Source organism: Podarcis muralis, chromosome 9 (genome assembly GCF_964188315.1).
Source record: "Podarcis muralis chromosome 9, rPodMur119.hap1.1, whole genome shotgun sequence".
Taxonomy (NCBI): domain Eukaryota; kingdom Metazoa; phylum Chordata; class Lepidosauria; order Squamata; family Lacertidae; genus Podarcis; species Podarcis muralis.
The window spans coordinates 57486618-57506934 of record NC_135663.1 but is presented as its reverse complement, the minus strand read 5'-3'; the positions used below and the strand labels follow the sequence as shown (position 1 = coordinate 57506934).

The window sequence follows — 20317 nt, the reverse complement described above, 5'->3', positions numbered from 1 at the left end:
ATTTCTGTGAATGCATATTAATTCTTCAGAACTTGTCAGCAGCCTAGATGATAAACAAAGGCAGGGGGAGTTGGATGATGGTAAAACTATAATATATAAACTTTATTTTATTTGTATGCCTCCTTTCTATGGTTAAGAACCATGCCCAAGGCAGCTTACAGCGGTAAAATATTTGATTAATTACAAACATAAAAAGTAGGCATAAACAATAAATAAAAAGCATCAAAAAGTACAAAACCAAATTGAATGATTTCCACATCAATCATGATAAGATCTAAAAATAAAAATACAAAAAAATAAAATCAATAGCAGCAGTGAAAAATCCTTAAACCTAACAGTCTGTCCAGCAGCCTCACCTTTTGTAGCTGGAGTCAGTCAGGGCCCCACCTTCCCAGGCCAGGTGGGGAAAGAACAACAACAACAACATTTTATTATTTGTACCCTTCCCATCTGACTGGGTTGCCCCAGCCACTCTGAGCGGCTTCCAGCATATATAAAAACATAGTAGAACATTAAACCATAAAAAGCTTCCCTATACAGGGCTGCCTCCAGATGTTTCCTAAATGTCATATAATTAGGCTTGCAAGGCAGTGATCAAGTCTTCAGGACTGACATCTGAGATGGTCTCTTGAATCCATCTATCAGGGTGTGCAGAATCTAAGAGTCTTAAGATGAGGCTTGGGAGCAGATGATAGCAGACATTCAACTTAGGCTGTTTCAGGTGCTATGCAGGTTTCAGGTAATTTTATATGTCATTCTAGGACAGGGCTGAAATTGAAGTCAAGTTGCTTTGCCTCGCAGTTGTAGGGAATTTTTCTATCAGAGAATGAATTCCCACCTTCAGATAGTATAATATATTCTCCCTCCATGTTAGGATCTCACTATTGCACAGCTAAATTTGGTGTTTTCCATGTCAAACAAATGTGGAGGTAGCTGTGTTGCCCCATAAGGCAGGTGCTTTCACTGTGTCCTTTGGGTGCTTACTTGAAACATTTTTATTTCAACAAGCCTATGTAGACATGCAAATATTGATGTGCTTGATTTCCCCTTGCTGTTCATTTTAATTATATTTAAATATTTATAAATGTTTTTAACTTTTTCATTGATGTTTTTATTATTTCTTGTCAACCCCAGAGGCTTTATTGCAATCAAGCGGCATATAAGTTTTGTTAAATAAAAATAACAAGTGTGAAAAAAGAAACCAAATGCCACATTGGAGCAACATCTCTGTTTGCCAACCAAAACATCACAAATTAGTGTGCAAGCTTTCAAATTCTCCAGAACGCTTCATCAGGCTAGCTAGTAAACAAGGCAGAAGGGTGTGTATGTTTGTGTAAAGTTGGCTGATGGTAGCGCCATCTGTGCTTGCATCTGGTATGAAATTATTTGGAGCTGTGTCCTCTCTGCACTTAAAAAAACAAAACCCCGGAATTCTGCAAAAACCCAAAATTCTATACATTTTGCAGATTAGAACACATTTGTTATTTCCTATTTTATGCAGTGGTTTTTACTGTTTTGCTCAAATGATTCAACTTCTCGGGTAGAGGCAAGGACCAGACATTTTCAGGTATACCTTTGTGCAAGCAAATAACTTAAATAACTGGATTCTGCAACCAGCACCACATTCCGTGGCTTTTTCTGTGCTCCTGCAAAATCATGGCTGGCACGTAGCTCCTTCTGAACATTTTTGTTTAGAGTACTGCTGTAGTTGGCTATTTTTAAAGTGCACTGGGTTTTCTTTTATACTCTCACTCCTATACAGAGTGCTGGTATATTCTATTTCATCCTTAGCTCCATATGGTGTTCTCTCTCTCTCTAAATATATATATATTTGCACATTGGAACGGCTCTAGATAATTGGTTCCATTCAAGAATGCTTGAAGCTTTCCCACCACTTCTTTCTCAAGCACCTTGCCCCCAAATGAGATATTGGCAGCTGGGGAATAGTGGTCCAACTTGAATGACTTGCTCCCTTGTATAAAAATAAGTAAGGCTTAGCAAAACCTTCACATGTTTCAGCTTGGGGGTCAAAAGAGTGCCCCCCCTTTTTCTCCCTCCCTAGCATGCCAAGGAGAAGGTGAGGCTAGAATGTGCTACAAGGGCCTGTGGTAAGGGATGACTAGGAAGTTTCCTTTGTTCAGGTTATGGCAATAACTTCATTGCCATGTGAATTAACTTTGCCCTTATACACTGGTACCTCGTTAAGTACTTAATTCATTCCGGAGGTCCGTACTTAACCTGAAACTGTTCTTAACCTGAAGCACCACTTTAGCTAATGGGGCCTCCCGCTGCCGCCGTGCCGCCAGAGCACGATTTCTGGTCTCATCCTGAAGCAAAGTTCTTAACCCGAGGTAATATTTCTGGGTTAGTGGAGTCTGTAACCTGAAGCATATGTAACCTGAAGCGAATGTAACCCGAGGTACCACTGTATATCATCTATATATTTAAAATATAGTAATCCTTATTATTTTGTGAAACTTTATCCCATATTGAGTCACTCTCAGCTACTGAATGGAGATCTTGACTTGGACAATGGGTTCATATTAATAGATTGATTTCCCAGTTCCACCTGCTTAAAACTGTCCTCCACTGAAGAAGCTTCAAGAAACTCAGAGGGGCCCTTTTATCCTTACAACATCCTTGTGAGGTAGGCTAGGCTGACAGGGACTGGGCAAACTTCATAGAATACAGGTGGTACTCATTCGCAGCATAAAAATGTACTCTCACACAACCCCCAGTGAAAGAATACAGCGTTTCTCTGCTTTTAATCCAGTAAAAACTTGGGGAAGCATTGAATTAGTGGGGTTTTGTTTGTTTCCTCTTCTTGCTTCCTTGTTAGGGCTTCTCTTGGCTTTGTGGGGCTTGGCTCGCTTTCTTGAGCCGTCCACAGCTGTCAGATCCCTAGAGGGGAAGCAAATGGATTTTCTAACATCTACAATGATTTTACACCGGTTGTTCACTGCACCTGAAAATGGAGGTTATTTACCCAGTGCTGAGCTTTGCTTAGAACCAAAGTCGGTGCCCAAAGAAACACAGCCTGTGCATTGAGGCTGTGAAATCCCAGAAGAGCCAGTGTATCAAGGCACTGTGTTTGTCTTGAAATTATTTATGCCGATCGGCGGAGAATGAGCGCAAACAGTAAACTTGCTCTGCATGGGTAGCCCAACAGTTCGTCTCTGCTGCTGGTGCGACAATGAATAATTTATAAACACATTATTCCCCCCCCCCCCCAAAAAAAAAAAACGGTGGAGAGGGTCATTAGCATTTTAATGAGAACAATACATGCGTTGTACTAAATCCTTTGCCTTCTGTTTCTTCTTCTCTTTCCTTCTCTTCCTCCAGTAAAACAATTCTGCCGAGCGCTTTGGAAATAGCTGACGACACGGGATAATGTGCTGAGTGGCACTATGGGCAGGCGATACCCAGGGGCTCACTATCGTCAGAGCAATTCATGTATGTATGTGAATTTTCTCCCTACCTGTAGATTTGAAAGCAAAGCAAAACCTGGTAGCATCTCTTGGCTGACTTCCTGCTTTTCTGATTGCACTGCCCACCCGCTGTTGCTATAGCCTTAGTGAATTTTTGGGGGCCAAATTTTCCAAGTTTAAACGTGCAAAGTGGGTAGGTTTTATAATCTCTGCCAATGGGAGAGCAAAGTGCTTGCCGTGTACTAGTTGCCAGTGTCACCGTTTGAATTTCTCAGGTAACTTTGATAAGACTGCATGGTTGGAATCAGGTGCACTAAATTTTCATGCCATGTTTTCTCTTGCATGCTGTGGCGTACGTCAGTCTGTCCATACCCTTGCCTGAGCAGCTTTGGCTCCGTAGCTTGGGAGAGGAAGGCGCTTCCGTAGGCCCCAAGACCAGCAAAGTGTCCACTATACCCCTAACATCAATGAGATAATAATAATAATAATAATAATAATAATAATAATAATAATAAATTTATTTATACCCCGCTCATCTGGTTAAGTTTCCCCAGCCACTCTGGGCGGCTCCCAATCAAGTGTTAAAAACAATACAGCATTAAATATTTAAAACTTCCCTAAACAGGGCTGCCTTCAGATGTCTTTTAAAAATAGGATAGCTGCTTATTTCCTTCACATCTGAAGGGAGGGAGTTCCACAGTGTGGGTGCCACTACCGAGAAGGCCCTCTGTCTGGTTCCCTGTAATCTCACTTCTTGCAATGAGGGAACCGCCAGAAGGCCCTCGGCGCTGGATCTCAGTGTCCGGGCTGAACGATGGGGGTGGAGACGCTCCTTCAGGTATATAGGGCCGAGGCCGTTCAGGGCTTTAAAGGTCAGCACAAACACTTTGAATTGTGCTCGGAAACGTACTGGGAGCCAATGCAGATCTCTCAGGACCGGTGTTTTGTGGTCCTGGCGGCCACTTCCAGTCACCAGTCTAGCTGCCACATTCTGGATTAATTGCAGTTTCTGGGTCACCTTCAAAGGTAGCCCCACGTAGATGATCATTTCTCATTAAGCATGAAAAGATCAAAGGTAGCATGAGAATTCTAAGGTTGCACACCCTGCCTCTCCCATGAATAGGGGGCAGCCGGATTTGCCTTGCCGAGATTCTCTAAAATCCTGGAGCTGGCAGTTCACACACACACACACACACACACACACACACACACACCCATGCAGGCATACACACAAAGGAGTCCTGCTAGGTTTGAGGAGGTGCTGGGCCCTCTGTGTTACCCTGGCTGCTCTTTTATCCCTCCGCTCCCCATGCTACCCTGCTGAATCATCATTATCAACATCACCTCCATATTCATCCAGACAGCCCTCTGGGCAAATGGAGATGGCTGATGCTTCATCCGTGTGTCCATCCTACCTTCCACCGGTTAAAAAGCAATGAAAAGAGAAGGGGTGTTGTGGTGGCTCACGTCCGCCCCGGTATGCCTATGCAAGCTGGTGGTGCTACAGCATTTGCTTCTTGCTGAACTGCACCTCTCCTTGCTATAATGTGCTGTTGTCTTTGGCATTCTTTGCCCCACCCCAGTCTGTGGGTCTCCAGGATTAAGGCCTTAAAGTCTGGCTCTAACAGCTTTAGATCTTACAGAAGCAAAAGAGAGGCTCAAACATTTCCGGCCACTTCTTTTTGTAAGGTAAAGGTAAAGGTACCCCTGCCCGTACGGGCCAGTCTTGACAGACTCTAGGGTTGTGCGCCCATCTCACTCAAGAGGCCAGGGGCCAGCGCTGTCCGGAGACACTTCCGGGTCACGTGGCCAGCGTGACATTGCTGCTCTGGCGAGCCAGAGCCGCACACGGAAACGCCGTTTACCTTCCCGCTAGTAAGCGGTCCCTATTTATCTACTTGCACCCGGGGGTGCTTTCGAACTGCTAGGTTGGCAGGCTCTGGGACCGAACAATGGGAGCGCACCCCGCCGCGGGGATTCGAACCGCCAACCTTTCGATCGGCAAGACCTAGGCGCTGAGGCTTTTACCCACAGCGCCACCCGCGTCCCCGTACTTCCTATTAAATGTCTGGAGCAGAAGCTCATGTATCTCCCACATAATGAGACTGTAAGCTCCTGACAGAGGTAACATTGCTTTTTCCCCTACATGATGCTGCGCTGCTTTTCTGTGTTGTCCATGAGTTCTTGCCCTTGCTATATGGACAGATGAAATATCAGCACAGACTTAGTGAGTTGCAAAATCAGGCATGTTGAATGAACACATCTAAGATACACCCATGAGGGACGCGGGTGGCGCTGTCGGTTAAGCCACAGAGCCTAGGACTTGCCGATCAGAAGGTCGGTGGTTCGAATCCCCGCGATGGGGTGAGCTCCCGTTGCTCGGTCCCTGCTTCTGCCAACCTAGCAGTTCAAAAGCACGTCAAAGTGCAAGTAGATAAATAGGTACCACTCTGGCGGGAAGGTAAACGGCACTGCTCTGGTTCGCCAGAAGCGGCTTCGTCATGCTGACCATATGACCCGGAAGCTGTACGCCGGCTCCCTTGGCCAATAAAGCGAGATGAGCGCCGCAACCCCAGAGTCGGTCACGACTGGACCTAATGGTCAGGGGTCCCTTTTCCTTTACTTTAAGATACACCCACATAACCCCTGTTCTTCATAAGCTGTGCCCCAGCTGAGACATATTTTGTGTTTAGTTTCCCCTTTCCAGTGTAAACTCGTTGCTTTCTTATTTCTTGTGTCTGTCTTGCTGAAAGGCAGTTCAGGTAATACCACCGCAGCTGACCTGGGTCTCGCATCAAGGTCAGTTTTCCATAAAAGGTTCAAAGATCCCTTTAAAGTTTGCAGCCTGTCCCTTTCATCTCCTTGAAATGGCAGGTGAAAAGTGGCTATCCCTGTGGCTACTTTACTGCCAGTGATGATCCTTGAGCCTTAAGGCTTGCTATATTCCAAGCTAGGTCAAATAATCTTCTCAAGAGGCAGTACATGAAAAGTTCATTGCGACTTCCCCCCTCCCCGAAAAGCCTCTCTTGTGTTAAGTCTTGGTATTTTTTTGTTTATCCCCTAGGCTACTATTATAATGCCATCTACCTTTTCTACCCTTTACTGTATAGTGTTCTTAGGATCATGGAATCATAGATTCATAGAACTGTAGAGTTGGGAGGGACTGTGAGAGTCATTTGGTTGAGCCCGTTGCAATGCAGGACTAAAGCATACAGGACAGGTGGCCATTCAATTTCTGCTTAAAAACCAAGGAAGGAGAATCCACTACCTTCCGAGGTAGTCAAGCAGCTCTTATTTCAGAATTCATCTCTTCTGTATGTTCATAATTTTCATTTTGTATTATGATGTAGATGAAATCTAAATCCTTGGATGCAGGCAATTTAATTATTACTGTGATATGAATAGGGGGGAAAGTAGAAGCAGATAGGGAAACTTAGCCAAGTTTTTCTTTTTGCTGTAGCAAGGCTTCTTCTCCATTACATTTACACTGTTACAGTGAGGCCAATGCTGCTTCAGGTCTAGAAGAAGACTAGAGTTTGGATTTGATATCCCGCTTTATCACTACCCGAAGGAGTCTCAAAGCAGCTGACATTCTCCTTTCCCTTCCTCCCCCACAACAAACACTCTGTGAGTTGAGTGAGGCTGAGAGACTTCAGACTAGCCCAAGGTCACCCAGCAGCTGCATGTGGAGGAGCGGAGACGCGAACCCGGTTCACCAGATTACGAGTCCACTGCTCTTAACCACTACACCACACTGGCTCTCTCTGGTTGTACAGCAGCAGTAAAGGAAAGTTGCTCTATGTTTGAAACCAGCTACTCAGAGTCTGCTACCTGTTTGCTGCTGCTGGGCAGTTCTGGGTCAAGGACAGTCCCCTTCGGACTTTGCTTACCACCCCGTGGTCAAATGCCACCACAGTGGAAGTAGAAGCAGCCGTGGAAGATGAAGCAAACACTGGAACCTGTGGATGGGGATGTAAGAAAACTGAATGGCAGTAGCCAGAAGGCGTTATGAGGAATGGAGGCATGCAGTGGTACTTTGTTCACGTCACAGTCGCAGGTTACCATGTAAAAAAGACGAAAAAAAGAATATCTGCTACTGGCACCCGATTGTAGGAACCTCTCGGTGTCTTTTAAATCTGCCACCTGTGCAGAAAACCTAAATGCTTAAAAAAGAAATAAAATCTCAGCTTCATAGGCTTTCCAGCGGAAGGGAAAGAGCTGAAGTTTTTGAATTTTAGCTCATGTGTAGTAAGTAAGGTTGTTGGCATCAACCAGCAGTAATATATATTGGTTATACTTCACAAGCTGTAACCTTTCTTCTGTTCGGTGTGATAATGCCCTCTCATCATTTTATAGCTAGCTGCAGGATATGTCGCTTTCCAGGAGGGGAATTGGTGAAAAATATTCTGATGTACTGAGAACTTGAAGCTTGAGAGAGTTTCAAATAGAAGACCTAATAAATTCTCTTCTTCTTAGATGTCTGCTATGAGCAGGCTTTGTGCTCTCTATAATTTAGTCCAACTTCAGCAAATTCTGCATGCCAGGAAATCCACTTTGCTTGTGTTAAGATTTTTCTCCCTTCAATTTGTTTGTGAAGAACTGAGCTTAAAGGGCCACCAAGAATGCTTTACGTTTTCATTTGCTTGGCAAATATGATTTATTTTAAGAATTAGCATTAGAGAGAGATGCTTTGCAAAATAAAAGAGCAAGACTGAGAACGCTTCTGCTACAGAGAAGGCATCGAACAGCCGAAAATCATGACTTATTCTCCACTAGCACAACACAATATTTTGACACTGTTGTTACAGTAAATTTTGCTTAAAATATGGAATGCAATTGGGAGTTAACTCTGGGAAATTCCACCTTTCTGAAATGTACATGGAGAATATTTTTTTCTTTTAAACATTGCTAGTGATATAGATTCTGCCCCCTGCTTCTGTATTTGCAATAATTATTTTTACTGAATAATTTGTCCAGCGCTGTGCTGCACTGGCTTTGCTTTGTGGCTTTCTTTGTTTTTAATTTCTTAAAATGATCCCTCTTTTCAGATTTCAAATAATAATCTATTTCCTGATCCATTGCTGAGGCCCAGTGACCCATGTCAGAAGTCCCTCCAGGTCAGATGCCCTTTCAGATATTTTAATACTGTACGCATAGAATTTCTTTCTCTCCTTCTGGGCTCGCGGTCTTGCATTTACCATTTAAAAAATATATTCATTCTTTCTCTTTCCGTTTCCCTCACTCTTTCTTCTGGTGTTTTCTTTTCTTTAAAACAATGCAGCCAGTTTTTCAAAGCCAGTACTTGCCAATTTCTTATCCATTGTTTAAAAGAATTGGGAGCAGGTTGTGGGATCAGCCAGAGACTTCCCCATCTCAGTGCTCGGCTGGCCCAGTTAACCGTGCAGCTGATGTAACGGTTAACTGTAGATGGAACTATGCATTTCACTCGACAAAAGCGTGTTTCCAAGCCCACATATGTCAAGATAACTTGAGTACAAGGCCAGAATGGGCATTTATAGGGCAGCAACTGGTGGGCTGTAATGAGAATAAAGGATCAGGAGGCACCAGAAGAACTGTTTCCGTATCCCCTTCTGCATCTTTCAAAGCCTGGAGATTCTGTAATACTCCAGCGAAGTTGTCCTGCATAAAGCATTGTTGTGTTGTTAGTGGCTAGGACCCTGGTCCGAATCTCACCTCTGCCATGAACTCACTGGGTGCCCTTTTTCTTTTTCTTCTCCCTCTCCTCCCTCTCCTCCCTCCTCCAGCCTGCAATCTTCCATGCTGAGATAATACTGTAGAGTAGTCATATATAGGAGTGTCTTGAATGTTCCACAATGAGATATAAATATTCAGCATAATGGAGGATGAAGTGATATTTCAGTCGGTAGAGCACAACGCTCTTAATCTCAGGCTCATGGGCCTGAGTCCCACATTGGGCAAAAGATTCCTGCATTGCAGGGGGTTGACCTAGATGACCCTTGTGGTCTCTTCCAATTCTACAAGCTTTATAGGGCTGAATCAGTACATTAGATCCAGTTCCTGCTTATTCCCCACTCTCTTGATTTTTTTCAAAAGATGGGACATTTGCTCCAGCATCTGGTCTTGGCACTTAGTCAGAAAAGAGATTCTGACCAAACATTAGGAAGAACATTATGACAGTAAGAGCTGTTCTACAGTGGAACAGACTGCCACAAGAAGTGGTGGACTCTACTTCCTTGGAGGTTTTCAAGCAGAGGTTGGATGGTCATGTATGATTGAGTTGAGATTGCAGGGGGTTGGGCTAGATGGCCCTCAGGGTCCGTTCCCACACTACAATTGTACAATAAGTCTGCCTTCATCCAAAGGAAATGCTTCCTAGGCATGGCCAATTATAGTTCATGGGTAGGCAAACTAAGGCCCAGGGGCTGGATCCCGCCCAATCGCCTTCTCAATCCGGCCCGCGGACGGTCTGGGAATCAGCATGTTTTTACATGAGTAGAATGTGTCCTTTTATTTAAAATGCATCTCTGGGTTATTTGTGGGGCATAGGAATTTGTTCATATCCCCCCCCCCCCAAAAAAAAATATAGTCTGGCTCTGCACAAGGTCTGAAGGACAGTGGACCGGCCCCCTGCTGAAAAAGTTTGCTGACCCCTAGTAGTTGTACCTATACTGTCCTTATTAACTTAATAACATTGATTTGTTCAATTGTTTTAGTTTTTCGTTAGCAGTACTGAGAGAGTAAGTAATGGCCTGTCTACCTCTCTCTAAAGTTCCTGTCAAGGCACTCAGAATTATTCTCCTTGAAGCACAAATTTTTGTAGCATTTATTTTGAGGATGCTGTCAGGAGGTTCGCAAGATCACTGCCCCGGGAGCATAATTTGGATCAATAAGAATGTGCCGGAGTCAGGCACAATGTACACCTCAGGCATCTCTTTGACTTGCTAGGTTTTAAGCTTTGGTAAGAGAACCATCTTCCTGGTTTTATTCTTTGTGTTTCCATGTGGTCCACTCAGCTCTCCTTGCAGCTGAATCAGAAGTGGGCAAGGAAGATGAGAAATTCTGCTGTGAAAAAAAGCAGTGTCTCTAACCATCCATTTTAGAATATGATTTGGGCTACACAGCACAGATGATTTACTCCTCAGATAGGGTCGATTTTACGGAGTTCAGCCTCAGGTGATTTCTCCTTAACTCACCAAACTTTTTCATTTTTCTTCTCCTTCTCTACCTTTGTCTTTCAGGGGCACGTGGGGTTTTGTCATTGCTTTCTTTTGTTAATAATGGTTTAGAAAATCAGAAAGTGGACTACAGCACAGTGCTAAGGTGAAATCCCTTGACTGATACAGGGTCTTTCCGGGCCATAAATCTTGATTATCTTGAACCCCTAGGCACTGCTACACAGAAATATAAGCTTCCATCTTTTTATTAAGCTGTGCAAGGCGGTAAGAAAATTAGCAGCCCTAGCATTGGTGAAGTTAGGTGATATTAGACTCTGGACTTCATGGTCTTTGAGAGCGTGTGTGTGTCTTTAGATGGCAATATGTATCACTTCACATTTTTAAAAATATGGTAGGCAGCTGCCATTTGTTTGGGGGTCCTGAACTTCTCCCCCAAAGTCCTGCCTCGATGGCCCCACTATGTCCTGTAGCCTTCCAACGTGCTTCCCAATATTCTGCAGATGAAAATATGGACCGTGTGGTAGGATGTATGCAGAAAGGCTAAAACCAACAATGTGGTGAAGATGTACAGACAGGGCAGTTCTTAAATTATCATTTGAGGTACTAATTCCACTGGCACAAATCCATTTCAGGCAATATGTACATTTTCAGGTCCACAGTAATGCCAGAAGGAAGAAGTCAAAGTAGAAAAAGGTGTAAGAAGCTTTATAGGGCTGAATTAGATCAAGTGAAGTCCAATTGCGGCTACACAGTGGAATGTGGGAAGGGACATAGGTCTGTGGTAGACCACATACTTTGCATGCAGATTATCCTGAATTCAAGCCCTGTCATCTCTGGTACACCTGGGAAATACTCCTGTCAGTCAGTGTGAACAATACTAGCTATACAGATCAATGGTCAGACTCAGTAAAAGGCAGGTTCCTGTGTTCCTAAATGCCTGAAATTTAGTTTTTACAACATCCACATATCAGTGCCTTCTAACATAATAAATCCAAAGGATGTAATTAGTGTTCCCAGTATCAAAGCTGTAATGAAAGAGAAAACAAAGGGGTAGACAGCTGAAGTGATTCTCAAAGGTTTTTCAAAGGAGAGGTCCATGAAATCAGAAACTTTATCAAGCAGATCAGACAGTCTAGCATTTTTCTTGCTTCTCCCCCCCCCCCCACGCTTGTTTTCAACATTGCATAACCCTAAAATGAATGAGCCATCTGCTTCATGCAAATCTGTTTTGACAAACAGGAGAGCACTCACTAGCTATGATCTCCAGACTGACCAGCACCAGACTGTTTATTCAGCTGGATGTGTTTGCCCGTCCCTGCCTCTGTTTTAATTAAACATTTCTATAATCACATAGGTAATATACTAATATAATAATTTATTATTTATACCTCGCCCATCTGGCTGGGTTTCCCCAGCCACTCTGGGCAGCTTCGAACCGAATATTAGACATCAGACATTAAAAACTTCCCTACATAGGTATCTCTTTTCTTATTCAGCAAACAGAAGCCCAAGAACCAGAACCTCTTCATATGTTTGCATGGCACCCCAGGTTTATTAGTGTTTTGACAAGCAAAGTATGAAAGAAGAGTATGCGTCTCAAAATACTTGGGGATACAGTGGTACCTCGGGTTACATACGCTTCAGGTTACATACGCTTCAGGTTACAGACTCCGCTAACCCAGAAATAGTGCTTCAGGTTAAGAACTTTGCTTCAGGATGAGAACAGAAATCGTGCTCCGGTGGTGCGACAGCAGCGGGAGGCCCCATTAGCTAAAGTGGTGAAAGTGGTGCTTCAGGTTAAGAACAGTTTCAGGTTAAGAACGGACCTCTGGAACGAATTAAGTACTTAACCCGAGGTACCACTGTATGTCGTAAACACCTACTGGAGAAAGCTAGGATTGGTGCTGAATTCCTGGCACATGGCCATTATGTGAAAGAGATTCACATTTCCCATTCACGCTTCCTAAAGCCACTGAAGTCTCACACAGGATTTAGCCCTGTGTGTTTGCTGTAGGAAACTCCAGTGAAAACAGTGGTGTATCTGCAGTGCCATGTGAAAAACAAGTATACCCCGTTTTGTTCTTCAGTGATACCGAAATCCCACTGAAGCTCCTACCCTATTGACCAAGTAAGTGGCAGTCCTGATTTTTGTACCTTAACTGAAAAGTCAAAATAGCACCCAGAGAGTGTTAAGAGGACGAATATGAAGACGTTTGGTCATTTTTTTTCTGATGACTGAGGCTCAGAAGTTGTCAATTTAGCATACATCACTTCTTCCATTTCATGTTTCTGAAACACCACAACCCACTTTCTTCTCCTTCCCTTCTTAGTATCTCCTCCACCCCACTTTATAAACGTTACTCCTATTTTTATAGAGTTACCACCTCTTTTTCCTTATTTGTGATGAATTGGGGGGAAAACAACTGTTAATTTTAAAAAGTGATAGTGTCCGGAGTGAGGAAAAGCAGTCCCCTTCCACATGCAATCTGCTGGCCAAAGCATTACCACTCAGTGGTGGTGGTTTGTGTGCCTTTAAAGGGAAATTAGGCAAATCTGTGGAGGATGGGTCTGTTAACAGCTCTTGAACCATGAATGTTATATGTAGCCTTCCACAGTCCTGGAAGTTATACTTCTGAATGTCTGGGGATAAACAATGACAGAAGACACTTCTTTTCATGCCCTTCTTGTAGGTTTCTCTGGTCGTCCACTCTTGGAAAAGGGGTTCTCAATGGACCCTCAGTCTGATTGAGCAAAGCTTTTCCCTTAAATATAATGATAAAGGAAAAGTTCTGAGGGCCTACCAAGAACCCTCTTTCTATTCTGCCCTTCATCAGAGGATCACAGGGTGGTTTACAATATAAAAACACAAAAATACATACCATGGCGACGGACAAAATCAATACCAGCTCTCCCCAATTTAAAAGGCCATATATTGTTCTTAAATACACCCAGTGCCTTGTCAGTCCCCACCAATGCACTCTTATTTTAGTATTGTTATACTGCAAAACTGGGTGAAAAAGCAGAAATTAAAAAGGCTACGGTGAGATTTTGCCATGTTCTTCCCCTATGTAGAATGCATGAACCAGGGGAGGGAAACTTCTGGGCCTCCAGATGTGGTGTGCCAGGACTCCCAGCTCCCACCAATCCCAGCCAGCATGGCCAACTGTCAGGGATGAAGAGAGCTGTTGTCCAAATGACATCTGGAGCCACAAGTTTCCCACCCTTGGCATAAACCTTTCAATTTCCCTGCTCAGTTGTATGAAGCTTTGGGGAGATTGGCATACCTGGTTGTGCCTAGCGACCATGCAGGAGAGCTGTATTGAATGAGCACACTAAAACCCTCCGGTTATCTGCGACCTGCCATAAAATTCAAGGCTTATTTCATGGGTGGATATGCATGCAGGCTTTTCAATCCTGTTTCCAAGCACACTTAACACCTGTTAATTATTATGCTTAAGGATACCTCATGAGTGTTTGTTTCTGCTCCTTCCCTAGTTGACTCCGGTGTGGAAACCTTGGCAGGGTTTATGGCAAGCAACAGCGCGACGGACATTGTGAATCGGAACGGTCCTGCCACTCCGCCCAACACGCTCCACCTGCGCTCCTCTCACAACGAGCTGCTGAATGCCGAAATCAAGCACACAGAAGTCAAGAACAGCACCCCTCCAAAATGCAGGAAAAAATACGCGCTGACTAACATCCAGACAGCCATGGGCCTTTCTGATCCTGCTGCTCAGCCCCTGCTGGGCAACAATTCTTCCAACATAAAGCTGGTGAAGAATGGGGAGAACCAGCTTAGGAAAGCAGCGGAGCAGGGGCAGCAGGATCCTAACAAGAACCTGACCGCTCCTACCACTACCGCAGGCATCAACATAACTTCTGAGAAGTTGGAGGGGAAAGAGCCAAACCAGGAGGATTCCTCAGGCAGCGAAATACTACCCACGCAACGCCGGAGAACCAAGAGCTTCCTAAATTACTATGCAGATCTCGAGACATCGGCAAGGGACGTTGAGCAGAATTTGGGGAACAGCCAAGTGGCAGGGGAGGAGAAACTGTCCTTGCAGTGCAATAGCCAGGCGTCCACAGTGATTGTTAACGGGGACGCCTTGCTTCGGAAACAAAACAAGCCAGCGAGTCCGGAAGATGGACAGGTAGCCACCGTATCGTCGAGCCCGGAAACGAAAAAGGATCACCCTAAAACTGGTGCCAAAACAGACTGTGCGCTACATAGGATTCAGAACCTGGCTCCGAGCGACGAAGACTCTAGTTGGACAACGCTGTCTCAGGATAGTGCATCTCCGAGTTCCCCAGATGAAACAGGTACAGATGCTTCTTTTGTATGTTGTGGGTGTGTGGGAAGGCAAAACGGTATGCGCTTGAGTAAATCCTTGCAAAGAGTGAAGTTTAGGCCAGTAGATCAGTTGGCTTCAAGGAATGCAGCTGAGATTGCAAATTTTGCCGAGCTTAAGTTTTTATCTTTATAGCGGGACTTTCTACCCTTTAGCGATGCAATAACTCACCTTAAGAAAAGTTTAATTCTTTTGGTCATATAAATGGCTGTGATAAAACTAAAGAAAGTTCAGCTAGCCTGTTAATAATGATCAAATGACAGTGTTACTGATTCTGTCCAGTTGCTACACAAAGTTGTTGTTTTAAAACTCATAGCTTTTTTCCCTGGTACTTTCTGTTTTGCATTTAAATGTAAATTTGGGCAGCTTGATCCTAATCACATTTATTTTCAAAATGTGCCTTTGAGTTCTGTGGGACTTTGCTTCCTGATAAGTATTTTTAGGGTGGAGCTTTGAACTGTTACGGAATTGACAATCAATCATCTTCAATAGGCAAAGCGGTGCTGCAGTAATACATAGGATTGCATCCAATTCTGGCTTTCTGCTAATGGAAACACTTCCTCAAGACGGGGTATCTGATATTTCTAAGTCCTCCTATGCAGACTTCTATCTCCTGAGGATTGTGGGATCCTCTGGGACAGAATGGGATATGGCATAAAGGGCTTCTGCAGTTGATCGGGGTATGGGGATTGTTTAGAATCCGCGAGTCTATATACATTTTAAAGTCACCGTTAGCTTTCCTGTCTATATCATGTGAAGATAGTGAATCAGACAGTAGAAAGTGGACGGGTCCCCCTCCCCAAGCTTTTACTTGTCAAACTCTGAGTGTTTGTAGTGATGGAACCACACAAATAGGTATCGCGGGGACAAGTGATACTTTCAGTTTTATGGTTTGTTTGTAACCCATGTGATGGCACATCCACACAGCAAGCTGTTGGCGTGAAAAGCCTCTCCAACATGATGGTGGCCATTTTGGCTATGCCAACATGCTCCCATTTCCCCCCATTGAGTTATGTTGGTGTGATTCAAATGACAACAGCTGCATTTGGGGAAACAGGGTCTCAACAGCTTGGTGTAATGCTCCTGCGTAGTTATGTTTCAAACATTGCCCATCTCACTGATTCGGCCCTTGACGTTTGTTGTGCATAGGTGAGGTATAAGCAGCCGCAGGATTGACTCCAAGCCCAGAGGGCGATCTAGCGAAAGCCTGTCCCTTCTTGGGTTGTTTTCTCCTTGTTCCACCTTTTTGTCTCCTCTCCATGCCCCATATCTTAGTGTTGCCGCCCGCTATTAACCCGGTTATTTATCAGGTCTTGCCCAAATCACCCACTGCTGCTACTCATGCCCTGCTTCTCCCTTTCTTCCCTCTCCGCTTACTCTTCCAAACCTTTTGCATCCCTTCTCTTAAATCTTCTGCTGCGCCTCTATATCCCAGAGGTGCTGGGCTCTGGCCCCAGCCCAAGTATCTGTTGCTAAGGAAAAAGAGAAGAAAGAGAAGGCAATCATAATTCAGACCACACTTTTAAAAACATGGTTTTCAGGTTTCCCCAAAGCTATGAAACAAGACATTGAAATATGAGTGAATTTGGCCTGATAAATCTATGCTTCAGCGTTTTTTTTTAAAGCAGCATAGAATTCCTGCCAAAATTGTCTACTTGATATATGCTCCTAAGTGGATACTTAAATCTGTAAAAAGAAGGGAAGGGGCTGCCATTCCTCCCAATGGAATGGAATCCAGCAGCTGCTAGACTATCTAGCAAATTTAGAGTGCTTCAGTGTGTTTAAAACTGTGCTTCTGCATAATGTTGCATTAATGCGCAAGCGATCTAATTCCAATGGCTATATGCAAAGAGGATGCCCAATGCCGGGGCAAACCCATAGCCTTATTTTCTTTCCTGAATAGCAATGTTAGGCACGTAAAGGATAAAGCTATGACAGTATATCAGGTAAATAGCCTCAAAATTGACCCACATGTGAGGGAAACTGGAATTACAAGTGTCATTCCTAGTGAGATAGAGCGCTGATTGGGATTGCCTTGTTTTTGCAACCCTCTGACTTACCCCAAATAGATTTCCACCCCACCCATGAACTCCAACTGAAATATGTCACAAAATATATATTGCAGATGAAATAATGAAGTGTGGGGACAAGAAGCATGAGGCCCCTGTGTGTTCTGTTCTCCTTGCACCTGTGTCCTTGCAGAAGGCATTGTAGGAAACTGAACCGTTGACAGAGGCATTATCAGATGATAAATTGATCGCTTGACAGGTTTGCCCCTATTGATGCTTAGAACAAAGCATCCTTGGAACAAGTGCTGTGATGCAGACATCTGTATTGTCTGGTGGTTGTGTTTATTTGTTTAATTTAGTTGTTCAGTTTATATCCTGCCCTTCATCAGTTCTGTTGATTGCAGAACTGGTTACGTCTTAGCACACATTTTATACAATAAAATGTAAATAACTGCTATCCTCTAGCATACAGCAAATACCAATAGAATGGTCACCTGCACACACCATATATTTATAAAGCACTATTATGCCACTTCAACAATCTCAGAGGTTTCTGGGAACTGTAGTTTGTTAAGGGGGCTGGGAATGGTAGCTGAGCATCCTTAAAAGCTACAGTTCCCAGGATTCTCCCTGACTGTTAGTAGTGGCACAAGTGTGGTTTAAATGTATCGTGTGGATAAGATTACAGCAGCTCTTCAGCAGTAGCCTGCAGATAATTTACTCATCCCCCTGCCAAAAGCCTGGGCGAAAACATTAATGAACAGCAAAAAACAAATAATGGCAAATGTGGTCATAAACAGGAATTGGTCCCAAGCTGTAGTATAACTAATAAATATGAGGTCAACAGATTAAAAGGCCCCAGGTGGTAGGTAGAAAGCAAAGGATAAAGGACAAAGAAATGATGCAACAGTCACATCTTAAAAGTCAGGTGACACTGCAGAATAGTTTATCTGAGGTGGCACATGTCAAAGCATTACCTGAGCACCTTTCAGTGTTCCCTAGAATATCCTGATCTCCCTTCCTCACCCTTTTCACTTTACTAGTCTCTTCCCTGACTTTTGACCTGATGAGAATTCCTGGATGCCAAAATCCAAACTGGGGACAAGTACTGTGTCAAAATATGCAGCAAAGTAAAGCATGGAAATATAAGCTGTTAGACCTTTAAAATAGGCCCTTCTAAGTGAGTTCCTAGAGGGACGCAGGTGGCGCTGTGGGTTAAACCACTGAGCTTAGGACTTGCCGATCAGAAGGTCAGCGGTTCGAATCCCCGCAACAGGGTGAGCTCCTGTTGTTCGGTCCCAGCTCCTGCCAACCTAGCAGTTCAAAAGCACGTCAAAGTGCAAGTAGATAAATAGGTACCGCTCTGGCGGGAAGGTAAACAGCGTTTCCGTGCGCTGCTCTGGTTCGCCAGAAGCGGCTTAGTCATGCTGGCCACATGACCTGGAAGCTGTATACCAGCTCCCTCGGCCAATAAAGCGAGAGGAGCGCCGCAACCCCAGAGTTAGTCACGACTGGACCTAGTGGTCAGGGGTCCCTTTACCTTTACCTTAAGTGAGTTCCAAAATGTCCCCTTAAAATGTGGCTTTCCAAAATTTGCCTCTTCCCCAGCATAGGAGAAGACCACACCTTTGGTAAGTTAAAAATGGCTTACTTACAAACTGTTCAAAGGCCAGATTCATATGCTTCAGGAAAGGTTTCACAGGCAGTAGAACTGAGCTTGGTGGTGAAAGTTCCTAAAAGATTGGTTTAGGAACTTGAGTGACTGGTGAGAGCCATGCCCTTTGAGCTGGAGCAATTAGCTCAAACCTCGTCACATGCTGAGCTTCTCAGGTAGCCTGGGAAGTACAAAGGCTTGATGATCTAGTTCCTCCCAAGGTGAGGGGAAGTAAGGTAAAGGACCACTGGATGGTTATGTCCAGTCAAAGGCGACTATGGAGTTGCAGCGCTCATCTCACTTCAGGCTGAGGGAGCCGGTGTTTGTCTGCAGACAGCTTTCCGGGTCATGAGACCAGCATGACTAAACCGCTTCTGGAGCAACCGAGCACCGTGACGGAAACCAGAGTGCACGGAAACGCCATTCACCTTCCCGCCACAGTACCTATTTATCTACAGTGGTACCTTGGTTTACAACCATAATCCGTTCCGGAGGTCCGGTTGTAAACCAAAACAGGTTGCAACCCAAGGCAAGCTATCGCCAATGGGGCCTCCCCAAAAAATGGGTTTTAATCCAAAAAAAGAGGGGTTGTAATCCAAAAAAAAAAGGGACACGTATTTCCGGGTTTGACGTGGTTGTAATCCAAAACGGTTGTACAGTGGTACCTCGGGTTAAGTATTTAATTCGTTCAAGAGGTCCGTTCTTAATCTGAAACTCTTCTTAACCTGAAGCACCACTTTAGCTAATGCGGCCTCCTGCTGCTGCCACGCTGCCAGAGCACAATTTCTGTTCTCATCCTGAAGCAAAGTTCTTAACCCGAGGTACTATTTCTGGGTTAGCGGAGTCTGTAGCCTGAAGCGCATGTAACCTGAAGCGTATGTAACCCGAGGTACCACTGTAATCCAATGCGGTTGCAAACCAAGGTACCACTATACTTGCATATCATCCAGTTTTCTTAATATTTTGTACAGCTTGGTCACAATTTCTGTTGGACTGGATGTAGATGGAACAATGCAATGAAATCCTTGTGTTCCCTTGATAACTTTCATTCTTTCAAAGCGTCGTTTTAGGAACATTACTTCTTGTTCTGTATTCCTCATTTGTTGAAAATAAGAACTGGATAGAAGGGATGTTATATTGGCACCAGGTTAGCAGTTCCAGCAGTGTAATAATTTTGTTTGATATGTATTTTGTTGTAATGTTCATGAAATGAAGTACTAACACGAATTCTTTCAAAGTGTTAATTCTGTCATGCAAGCTATCACTAAGCTTTGGAACACATTTTTAAAAGAAAAGCCTGACTAGCTTTTCAGACACCTTTTAATTGAATAACTTTCTAAAGAAATGTCTGAAGTAACTGATATTATAGTTAAGTCTTTTTCTTTCCGTTACATTTTACTCCAAGAAGACCCATTTATCCTAAATAGAACCCAATAAAGCAGAGATGTATGTACAAAATATTTTTTATATGATCCCATTGAGATCCCAAGATGAAATTTAGCAGGTAGCTCTTAGAAATATTAAATAAGCAATACATTTTTTGAAAAATCTAAATCATATTATTTTTTTGAAAAAATTGATTTTGGAACTTAAATTTAAAATTTAAAGTAAGTCCATCATGTGACATATCTTATTAAAGCCCATGAAGTTCTGAAGAGATTGGTGTTTTCAGTTTTGACATATTTCAGTTTTGGCCTGAGCTACTAAGGTTTTTGTGTAG

General features: G+C 43.7%; 1 protein-coding gene across 12 annotated transcripts in view; it reads left to right on the top strand.

Moving 5' to 3' along the window:
* APBB2 (amyloid beta precursor protein binding family B member 2) overlaps positions 1-20317 on the top strand; it is a 177190-nt gene that overhangs the window by 76385 nt on the left and 80488 nt on the right. For 6 of the 12 annotated variants that reach the window (XM_077934307.1, XM_028744275.2, XM_077934304.1 and 3 more), the window contains 2 exons: positions 3343-3453; positions 14081-14905. In XM_077934307.1, coding sequence (XP_077790433.1) covers positions 3408-3453; positions 14081-14905 — 871 coding nt within the window. In that variant the 5' untranslated portion in view covers positions 3343-3407. Of the gene's footprint in view, positions 1-3342; positions 3458-8476; positions 8546-14080; positions 14906-20317 lie in introns of all 12 variants that reach the window. The other 6 variants (XM_077934313.1, XM_077934308.1, XM_077934312.1 and 3 more) reach the window with 4 other exon arrangements.